The 11,694-nt window shown below is 38.2% G+C and overlaps 2 protein-coding genes across 5 annotated transcripts in view; both read left to right on the plus strand.

The window, feature by feature from the left end:
• The window catches only part of obe (activating signal cointegrator 1 complex subunit obelus), a 376,654-nt gene extending 369,571 nt beyond the window's left edge, over positions 1–7,083 (plus strand). For 3 of the 4 annotated variants that reach the window (XM_072297274.1, XM_072297276.1, XM_072297275.1), the window contains 2 exons: positions 4,303–4,540; positions 6,789–7,083. In XM_072297274.1, the coding sequence (XP_072153375.1) occupies positions 4,303–4,540; positions 6,789–6,916 (366 nt within the window). In that variant the 3' untranslated portion in view covers positions 6,917–7,083. Of the gene's footprint in view, positions 1–4,302; positions 4,541–6,788 lie in introns of those variants that run through there. The other variant, XM_072297277.1, reaches the window with a different exon arrangement.
• Positions 7,084–7,214: 131 nt separating this feature from the next.
• Positions 7,215–11,420, plus strand: LOC140224085 (uncharacterized). Its single transcript, XM_072297280.1, has 2 exons — positions 7,215–9,223; positions 10,011–11,420. Coding segments are annotated over exons 1-2 (594 nt in total). The 5' UTR covers positions 7,215–8,630; the 3' UTR covers positions 10,012–11,420.
• Positions 11,421–11,694: the final 274 nt, after the last annotated feature.

Genomic DNA, 11,694 nt, shown 5'->3' on the forward strand with positions numbered 1-11,694 from the left:
CTCCAAAAGTATTATTCTTGATTAAATCTTCTTCAGTAGCGTTCCTAAGTGATCAGGCGCCTTCAAATACGCACGTATGCAACAGCAACACTGATACCAAAAGTTTGCTCCCCTTTCATCTAACAGTGACTGTCATACCGCTCATGAAAAACAATGTGACTCCAGGCCATTTTTTTTTTTTTACTGGAGGAGGCATGACTGGGTGTCTGCGTTTTGACAGCCACTTGAAGTATCCTATCAATTTTAAAGTACCCCAAAGTTCCTTTTAACAAACTTTAATTGGTATCGAATCTTTAGAATGACACTGACAAACAATTCGACGGCGTAAGTCGGCAATCACATACCTAACTCGGTTTACAACGTCGCAGACGTCCTGTCATACTTTATTTTTTAAACGAATAACTTCTCAACGGCAACTCCTTAAAACTGTGAGATGTGCAATCCCACAAGCTCTATGATTGGCTCATTGCCACTGCTCTCGGATTTGTTCTTAGTATTTTTAAGCTCTACGAACTTTGAAGAAACTGTCGGTTCTTTTTGCAATATCACAACTTGTTTTGTTTATTCGAGCCCTTTTTGTGTTTTGTCTGTCATTTTCTTAAAAACAAAAGTATTAATTCAAATGCTCGTTGTTCCTTTCATCCCTTCATAAAAGCTGTCGTGATTTTTCTTCTCTGTGCGAAGAGAAGTCTGTATAAACTTCAAGGAATGATGTCAATTGGCTCTCCTTTAAAAAAATTAACATAAAGGCGGAGATTTTCAGACGCCACGAACGAAATAATTTTGTGATTGCAGACCTGCGCCGTCGAATCACGAATTAAAATGAAATGAAGATAAAAATAAGCGGACAATTACTCATTTATCCGTCGGATTAGATGTTAGATGTTAAAACAATAACGATGCTGTTGTTGTTTGAAGATTCCGTGACGTACTAACTTTTAAATTTCCCTCCTAAACTGTTCACGATTCTTCCCGGGAGAGCGCGCGTTGTGTAAAAATGCCGGCCCGACGGCACGAGTTATGTGTTATTGGAATTGACACCGAGATATGTGTTTTGAATTTTACGTTTTTAGGTGACTTCCAGATTTTTTTCGACTGAAATATTTTGATAGCAGGTAAAGGGCATCTACTACACTTCATTTATGCAGCTAACTCAAAACCGACAAAAATCAAGTTATATGATTACCGACTTACACCGTTGTATTGTTTTAAACAAGTATGTTAATGATCTGAGTTTCTTATAAAAAAACTCAATAATGTGAGTTTTCCATCGGACGTGTTGGTCAACAAATATGCCCCGGTATTTAGCTTCTTAAATTTTAGTTAATCTTATGCATGTTTTGCAGTTGTTTGTGATGCAACTGGTTAGGTCGCATGGGTTACTGTGTACTTTAATTTCTAGAGTGTTCCCTGACATTCCTGCGGTACTTGTTGAAAATGCTATACAGTTAGATTTAGTAGAATTCATTTTCAATTTGTTGGCCATTAGCCAAAAATACGCTTCAGTGACAGCACTTGATGCTTTTTCATGAATTTCCTTCCAGCTATTTGCTGTAACTAACATTCTTGTGTCATCAGAAAGGAGGAGATTTCTCCTTTTTTCCACATTTCGCATAGCTCATTTACGTATAGAAGAAAAAGGATTGGTGAGAGGACTGTTCCTTGAGACAGACCACACATGCATATTAATTCATCACTCATCTTATCCCCTATTTTAGTTAGTTGTTCCCTTTCATGATTGTAGGTTTTGAATCAATCGTGCCCCACTCCCAGTTATTAAAAAGTAATTATTGCAGGTATTGAAATGTACACATTCTTGTGTTGAATATCAGGTATTGAATAGTCATTATTTTTGTGTATTATTAAGAGTTAAATACTGTTTAATATTTTTAAGTATGCACTTTAAATGAGACATATTAATATGTTATATCATTAAGTGCTAGGCGTAAGTCTTATCTGATTTAGTAGTTTTAGTGCATTAATTTTTAAAAAAAAGAGAAAAAAAGGAAACATGTCGATACAGCACCTATGTAAGCCTAGCCGCCCAGGCCTCCTGTGGAAGCGAGCCCTTCAATAGATGGCTGGCGTCCTAGCACCAACATACTGTCTTCTTCTTGCTTCCTATTTTCCGATGTCTTCACGGTCTCCTCAAAAGTATTAACAATACTAATACAGAAATAAATGACCAAACTCTCTTTGTTTTATAAGTATTTGTCCTTTTCCATACTGCTTACACCTATTTGGTGGGCAAAATACTGGTCACTAAAATAATGCCCGAGGTTAACACACATACACACACACACGCACACACGCACACACCCTCAAACACACACACACACAACTATGTGGGTCTGTTGCACCTATTTTTTTTAATTCATTTTCTAATAAAGTGCATCATTCTGAGCTTCATGAATTTTTCCCAGAATTTTTGGACCCCCCAAACACCCCAAAAAAGCACCCAAAAGTTCAAAAAATTTTGGCGGGAAAATTTAAAACTACAAATGACGGGAGAGTGAAGCCATTTTGTGACGTCACAACCAATACCCCACGTTTGTTTATTTTACAAATACATGGATTTCCCCATAAGGGATCGAGAGGAAAATTTTCAAAAGGAATTATCAGACTGTTAGAGGCCGTATTCATCAAATTTTCTTGCGATAATAGACTCTTTATCCTCTCTAGTTGATAAAAAAATCCCTAGTAACTTACAAATCGCATCAGATGATTTAATTATTTCCGATGCATCAAAGCATGTCACGAAAGTGAGGTTATGTTTACAATCTTATCTGGGATACATATAAGTCCTGTTTTCACGGTAAAACTCTCATATAATGTAGTTTTAGGTTCCTGATTCCTAGGAACTATCTGATGCAGCTTTCTGAATCTAATTCATTGAATGTTGGATCATTAGATTCTACTTTTTTGCATGAAATGTGTCTTGCTCAGCTGCGCTAGCTGACTAGCTGAGAGATCAACGTACTCATTTGAACATATTTACTTGTTTAAATCTGTCCGCTCATAAGTAAATAAGTTGAAAATACCATCAATTTTACGTAAGGTAAGATTCTCTGCCAACCAGGCACCAGCTATGAACTGTTGGAGGTCCTTAATCACCCGTCCGGTTGAGGAGTTACTACCCCTCCGGTTAGTCCAGTGCCTGTTTCGATGAATGTATGGTATTTTAATAATTACTTACAACTAATGATGCAAAGAGTATATACAAAAACTATATAGGTATGACATCGGGAGTAAATATTTAAGTCAATAGTTTCCATCATATTTTTAAAACTTCCAATGAAAGGTAGCTGTTGCAGTAAGCAGGACAGATCAGGAATACCTCACTCATACATCATTTGCACTGAAATACTGGGACAATAAGTAATCATTAAGAGTCAAATAATGAATACAAACTTGGTTTTACACAATATATCCGATACATGCGTTGATGTATTTGAGCAAACAGCATTGACTTGACCAGCAAAACCCCCTAAAGGGAGACATAACCACACTTTCGGGACTTCCTTACATGTATTAAACTTTAATATGATGCGATTTTAACATAGTCGTTGATAAATTTGTAAAGTAGAGGATGTGAAGAACTGATATCTGCAAGAAAATTTGGTGAAATAAGTTAAATATCGACCGAAATTCGTTTTAGAAAAACGACTTTGAATTCCTTATGGGGTAGCACAGGTGCGTCGAAACGGCGGGAAATAAGATTGCTGGTTGTGACGTAGACGACCAATGAGAGGCCTCCGTTGGAACTTTGAACTTTATTTAGCTTTTGCAGCTTTAATATCAAACTAAGAATGTTTTTAACCACACCAACCGTTTTCTCGTGAAAATTTACATCGGAATGACTCATAACACTCCAAATCCCTCCTGAGTGCAACAGACCCATTGTGCTCCCAAATCTTCAGTTTGCATCATTTCCATGCACGGAGCTCCTGAATGGGATTTGAATCGAAGTTGATTCTGAATTAAATATTTGGTCAGGGACATAAGGGGAAGAACCACGAGTTCTAAAACACAATTCCGAAATCGGTTGTCAATGCTTCGCGAGAAATAATCACGATTTTCTAGCGTCTCAAGGGTTTTTACTGACAGTGAAAAGCTCATCTGTGGCATCATCAAATCCGCCCCCTTACCCTACTTCCTCTTGAAATGATCTCAATTTTTAATATGTTACTCTGCGGCATGAGGTATAACTTTCCTGATAATTCCGTCTTTTTTATACGTTCGCAGGCTGGATGTGCTGCAAAATTATTTGTAAAATTTTTTTCTTATTTCTTGCCCCATCAGATTCCTGTTAGGTTAACACCTATTCCTGTTTTTGCTGATGAGGACTACACGCTGGTAATAAATCTTCATCGTCTGAACAGAACAAAAGAAATTCGTGTTCACTCCCCAAAATTTCCAAAACCTAAAGATGAGGGATGGTTTTTAACTTTGGGAACCATTGAGGACAAACAATTACTCGCACTTAAAAGAGCAACATCTGGAAAACATCAACTGGTTTTCCGAAGCTCAAGTTTTCCAGGTTTGCCAAAATTTTCTCTCTAAATTCAATTGTCAGCTTTATTTCTTGATTTAATGTATGTTACCTGTCCAAAGACATAAAGATGGAGGGCTAAAAGCAAAAAATGAAGCTTCTTTTCAACCACCTCTACTATTGGTTAGAGGATTGGCGGCGAAATCGGGACAAGTTTGAAATTCCAATGTAGGGCAGGAACTAAATAAAATTGCGGAAACAAAGTATTCTAGGTTGATTTTTGCCAAAATTCACTTACCCACTCTTATTTCTTTTTAACTCTAGGTTAGTTTTGGTCCGTCGTCGACCAATTAATTTCATCTGGGAGTAACGGTTATCTAGGACTGTAACAGCCTGTTTGAACTGGCAGGACCATCATGAGTAGAAGAAAAACTAACTTTATCTGAGATTACTGCCTGTCACCGAGCAAAAGTAGCTGTATTATAATAGGACGCAGTCCCAACTTTCTTAATATAATCGTTTTAGGCTTAAAGCACGTTTAGAAGAAGAAATGTGGAAAAATCAAGAGGACAAGTTCGAATCAAATTTCCGTTTGTCGCCATGAATTCCCGCGCTCATTTACACACTCACACAAGTACCCAGCGCTACCAAACCAGGCTTCACTTTTTCCCCGTGCTTTTAGATACGAGCACTCCGTCTTTATGTCTTTGTACCTGTCAGAATGACACTTACAGCGATGTTATATGCACACTGCTTATGACATTTGTAATATAAGGCAATTTCAACTCCGGTTTGTATAATTTTAAAGACAAGCCGAGGGAAGGAGCAGAGATCCCAGCATCAGAAAAAGAGTTGCCCTTAGTCACTTTTACAACCTTTACCTTCAAACTCAGAGGGTGATGCTGGGATGGTGCTCTGAGGTTAGGTTAGATAGGTACAGTTAGGTTAGTGCCGGTGGGCTCTTGAGTCTAACGCCCTAAGCCGTATGTGTGCCATGTGAGTGGAGGGCCACTACCTGCGCCTACAGCTCTAAAAGGATGAGGCTGCGATGTCAAATGGGCGGCTAACAGGGTGGCTAGCGACTGGGAAAAGTCAGAGAATTTCGTAATCGGTCAAGAAATTTTTCGTGGAGCTGGTTTCCACGTAAAAATCGGGTCTGCGACGGGGCAGGTGATCGCGTTGTTGTGCGGACGTTTTCACCACATAAATTGAGTGCCCGTGCATTATCGTAAAAAAGTCAAAGACTTTCATTAGCAAAAGTCACAGAAGAGTCTAGGAATGATAAAATGAAATTTTGCCAGCCACCTTGGACTAATATCTACTCACCCTGAAAAGCAAAAAGTATTTTAAAAATATATTTGATATTTTTTCATCAACATCTTAAAAACGGTTTTAAAATGTTGCAAGGAGCCTTGGAATATACTGCAAAAATATAGTAATGGAACATTTTTTGGCTGCCAATGGCAATAAGATATTTCTTAATTATTTTCTATACCGTGTTGACAATATTGCATCAACAGTTTGATTGTATATTTGGGGTTGTAGTGAGGCAGCAATATGCATTGAATAGTAAGCGCAGTATACCAACTAGTTACAGAAGTATTATCATATGTCTGCATTTTGAGTGCTCGCTAACAACGAACTGCTCAAGTAACTTTCAAGTTGCTAACTTCATTTAAGGAGTGCTCTTCGACATTGTATTTACAGTCGTTGATTACGTATTAAGCTTTTTTTTAATTAAGTCGGCTTTTACCTCCAGCTCCAGCAACGGAGAGTAGCGTAAAATACCCGGAGCCTCCGCGTAGATTTAAACTCGAGTCGCAGCAGTGACAGGGGAAGACTTTCCCACCAGGCCATGGCCGGTAGACGGAAGAGGGCAGCGAATTTACGCTTGTTAAATGTCTCGACGCTACCAACTTACATTGCATAGACTCGACTCACACAGAGTTGATGTTGCACTTTTTTTTCTATTTTTTCCTCCTTTTATTTAATTTGAGTGTTCCATCACAGTTTAAGATATAATGAGCTTGCTTATTCTCATTAAACTCCACCACTTTACCACCTCACTTTCCTTGTGTATACATAATGTGGGAATGAGTAGAATCCTTGATGGACACCCCGCTCTCTGTGGTGGGTATCCATTATTAGAAGTTTAAAGAAGATTCTAAATGAGTACCTTACTAACTTAATTTACTTCTCCAAAGTTTACATACAAAAAATTCCCTAGCTTCAGTGTCAAATGACCGTCTGGTGTGTCAACCATTTCTTTACAGTTTTTTGTTCTTGATTGCTTTAGGTTTGCACAACCTGACGTTATACATAATCTCAGATGCTTATTTGGGTCTCGATCAACAGTATGACATTTACCTGGATGTTCAAATATCTACAGAAATGGATCTCTCAAAGCAAAAGAATAGCAAGTAAATTGTATTCCTAATATCTGCTGTTAAAATAATTCTTTGATAACCTCCTTGTTGTCTTCGTTCTTGATAGTTTTTTTTATCTCATATTTTACATTTTAAAGATGACATGTCAGATGTGACCTAGGCGTTTTTCAGAATTTATTTTCATGAATAAAGATCATAGCAGCAGCTGGTTTTTTTTTTTTTTATTTATTTATTTATTTTTGTAATTACACATAAAGAATTACTAAGTCTTTTATTACAATAGAATAGGGGTAAACACCGCTTTATAGATAGGGGTACTTATGAGGAGAGATGATGGTGGATGGATGATAGAAGATGAAGTGAAAGTACAAATCTTGTAAAAAGCGGGAGAAAACTATCTAATACTAACTATAACAATTCCTAGAACTAAATGCCTAGTGAATCTTTTTAATAACAGTGCTTTCGCCCTGTCAGTCGACTAAGACTGTGGGGGCCAGAGGCACGAGCCTAACATCGACGGAAATGAGCCGTGCTCAGCTCATAAGGTCTTTTTAGCCTCTGGGTATCGGACCCCCAGTCCAAAAGCGCTATCGCCTCGGGGCTGGGATGCCTGCCTAGTCGCTCTTCATAGTTATTGTACAGTTGAGAAATGTACATATCCATTTCTTCTATTCCGAGTTTATCTCTAATATCGATGTTACGCCCGTACCACCTGGCCCCTGCCCTTTTGCCTGAGAATCTTGTTTTGGACTATTTCGATAATTTTTAGGTTCGAACTGGCGGCGCACGCCCAAATCTGAGAGCCGTAGGCCCAGATTAGCTTTGACATTGTTATGATAGTGATCTGGTATATCATATCTCATATAGAGAGCGCTGTGCTCTCCTGTACACTACTGTGACCGAGGACGGCCGGAAGCCATCCAACCCAAAAGAGATTCATCATGGCTGCCTAGCTATCGTCTTGTCTTTTCGTCTTCTCTCCTTTCCTTTCTTGATTAGGATTGCTCCTATTCAAACATGGTGCCGAAACCCGTTCTCCGTTCGTAGTTTCGCGAAATCGGTAGTTTTGAGCTCTACGCGTAACCTTTTTTCGTCGAACACGGCGGTTGAAAATGCGTGCGACATCGAACTTTAAAAGTGCGTGCTAGCGTACCAAGCAGTGCGGCATATTTTTTGAAGTCCGAAAGTGCGAGATGAATTCATTCATCTTCTTTTGAACTAGCAGCAAATGCTCTCGATGTGCTAACTCGAGCTCTCTCTTTTTAATTTCACACCAGAGTGCTACCTATGTGTGTTGAAATCAATATTCTGTAATCAGTTGCAAGTGGCCTATTTTCCTTTATCATGCAAGACACGACGAATGATGCTGCTTAGCAATTTGCCACAAACTCTCGTTCTGTCTTCTCTGCGATCAAACCTTTTCAGCCGAAAGGCAACATTAGTGTAGCATGTAGAGAATGGAGGACGAAATTCGAAATTTTTCTATCCGCGACCAACATCGAGAATGAATCCGACACTAGAAAAAATGCTCTTTTGCTGCACCATATCGGCGAAGAAGCCAACTCAGTGTATTATTCCTTCAACAGGAAAGCCTCCTCCTCCTCCTTCCTCTCATAAGGAGATTAAACATGATGCTTTAATTAAGAAATTTGATGATTTCTATTCACCGAAAAGAAACGTAGATATTTCAATTTATTTATTTATTTTAGCAAGCTCCGGACGAATCCATCGAGACGTATGTCACGAAGTTAATGAACTTAGCCTTAAATTGTGAACTGATAGAGCAAAACGACAAAATCGTGAAATCTGTCTTTGTTGCCGGTCTTATTCCTCAGCACGATGACATTAGGATGCAACTCCTAATGAAAGAGAGGAAGCTGGATAAAGCGGTGCTGTTTGCTCCGACAATGCACGCGTCACAACTACAGTCCAAGTCGATGGAGGAACCGGCCGAAAATCAACTGGTGAACAAGGTGGAACGTGGAAGATCCAGCAATTTCAGAGGACGTGGAAGGCGTGGGAGAGGCAGTGCTACCCGTGAACTAGCAACATCGTCTAACTTCAGCGGCAACCACAATCCTAAACACGGACATCAATCCAGCTTTGGAAAGCAGAAGTCCTGCAAATCGTGCGGAAATTCCATCCACTACAAAAAATGTCCTGCCATAGGAAGAAACTGCTCCGTCTGCGGAAAACCTTATCACCTGAAGAGGGTATGCAACAAGCGAAGCGTCAGGCTTGTGGAGAAACAATTCTCCAGCGATGAAGACGACTACCAATCGACGGACGATGATGGACCTAACCTCTTCATTGGTGCTGTTAATGGGGTTCAAGATGAACAATGGTACGTCACCTTGAATGTTAATGACTATTACTGCAATTTTCTTTTGTAATAATGCAACAAGGTAGGCCAATAGCATATGCATCGTCTGCTTTAACAAAATCTCAGTCCATACAAGACCAAATTAAAAAAGAATGTTTAGCTATTTTATTTGGTTGCACAAAATTTCACGACCACTTATTTATGTCCCGCGTAACAGTTGAAACTAATCACAAACCCTTAATTACTCTTTTTAAAAAAGAAATCAGAAAATGTCCAATTACATTGCAAAGACTAAGGTTAAAGTTATTAAGGTATAAATCGAAGTTGTTTATGTTCCTGGTAAACGTGTGTATATTTCAGATACTCTGTCTAGAGCTCCATTAAAAAGTGCTTCAATAATGAAAGCAAGTGAAAAGGAAACAAATCTACAAATTAATCTTGTTATTAGCAATCTTGCAATCTCAGATCAAAAGCTTATTAAAATAAAAGACGCATATAATAACGATCCAATATTACTAAAGGTCATTGATTACTGTACATCAAAATGGCCAACTAAGGTGAGTAAAAAATTAACCCCCTACTTTAACTGCAGGGATGAATTATCGTTTCATGATGGTATTTTATTTAAAAATACAGCAATTGTAATTCCTGAAAGCCTGAGAAAACAAATATTAACAATTATTCATGAAAGCTATTTTGGAGTACAAAAAAGTTTGAGTCAAGCTAGAGGATTATAGTATTTTGGCCAAAGATGTCTAAAGAAATAACTGAACTAGTACAGCAATGTCATATTTGTAATTTGTTTCAGAATAACAACAGAACGGAAACTTTGCTGCCTCATGAAATAGCAGAATACCCATGGCAACAACTTGGCATGGATTTCATGGGATTAAACAAAAACTTGTACCTGATAGTAATAGATTATTATCCGCAATTTCCTGAATTAATCAAAATTAACAATACCAAAGCAAATACACTAATTGTTCAACTCAAATCTATGTTTGCTACGTATGGCATTCCAGAAATAATCTTCTCTGACAATGGCTCTCCTTTTCAATCTAAAGAATTTCAAGAATTTTGTGATGAATGGTCAATGATGGTCAATGGTCAAATATATGGGTGATTTCACCATAACAGGAATAGTTAAAATGTGAAATACCTTAGAAATAAAAGTGCACCAATTTTAACAGGATTTCATTACCTCATTTTAAAGGTATTAAACTTCCTTTTTCCAGCTTTGGCACGCGCTCTATTTTGATTCAGTGCAAAGTTATAGTGATTGATAAACAAGCCATTGAATTAGGTATCAGCGCTTCCCGCGGGACTGCTGGAGGTCCACGCAAACATGGCGGCCCTGCCAAATTGTGTCGGTTACGTAACAGACACAGCGTAACCGACACTCAAAAATGTGAGATTAAAGATGATACAAAAGATGAAACTTGGCAATTCTTGAGTTATGAGGTGGAATTAATGCTGCCTTAAAAGTTTTCTAAACTTTGGAGACTTCCTTTTAGTTTAATACTATTAAATTGAGGTTTTTGCGTAGTGAGGAGTTAGTGCTACACACGTAAAAATCACTGGTTTTCATAATAATTAAAGTTTTCATTGTAAAAAAAACTGGCTTATCAGTAATGGTTTTGTCAAGAAGACTTCAGCGAACAATTTGATGGCAGTTTTGAAACTCCTGACTCCATCTGGCGAGATAAACACTGCACTTAATACAAGCACTGCTCTTTCTTATGACTTTTCTCGCTCAATAATAAACATTTCAGTTCAAACTGGCAATTTTCTTGAACACTAGAGTCTCTTTTCAGCAAATATTGCCGAAGAGTTCATGATCAATACTGATTTGTTACCGCAAATTGCTCTTTTGCTTCAAAATCGGGGTTGGCGACGCGTAACCGACCGGACATTTTCGGCCTTTAAAGTCTCATATTATTAAATATAATAATAATTCATCATATTTTTTAGCATGGATAGGTTCAGGGACATCATTCCTATTGATTAATTAATTTGGTTTTCAATCGTTTTGCCCTAAGTCGTTCATAACCCACGGCGACACGACTATTCCTATTATCGTGAAATCACCCATATCATGAATCTTTCCTGTGAACTTACTCCAGAAATTTAGTTTCACTTATAAAAATTGTGGCTTAAAAATTTCATTGTTTTCTAACGGGAAACGTAATGCTTCGATCTAGGATAACTGAGAAAAAAAGGGGGGGGGGGCGTTATTCGAGCCTTACGTAATTTTTAGAGGGGGGGAGGGGTTAAGGGATGCCTTACGGTGCTGCAGAAGGAGAAGTATGGGGGTCTAAAAATGGGAGAAAGGTCTTACGTAATTTATTCTGAAGGATGTTCACTGAACACTATGTTACATCAATTTCTGTCTGGAGTCTGTTTTTCCCTCCAAGAAAAAACAAGTTTATTGGACGGCCCCTGTATACCCTTATACAGGGACCCTGAACCTTGGATCCAGAATTTTCTCTGAA

Source organism: Bemisia tabaci, chromosome 2 (genome assembly GCF_918797505.1).
Source record: "Bemisia tabaci chromosome 2, PGI_BMITA_v3".
Lineage (NCBI taxonomy): Eukaryota > Metazoa > Arthropoda > Insecta > Hemiptera > Aleyrodidae > Bemisia > Bemisia tabaci.

Excerpts from the sequence above, each read along its gene's own strand:
- LOC140224085 (XM_072297280.1), top strand. The coding sequence starts at position 8,631 with ATGAACTTAGCCTTAAATTGTGAACTGATAGAGCAAAACGACAAAATC.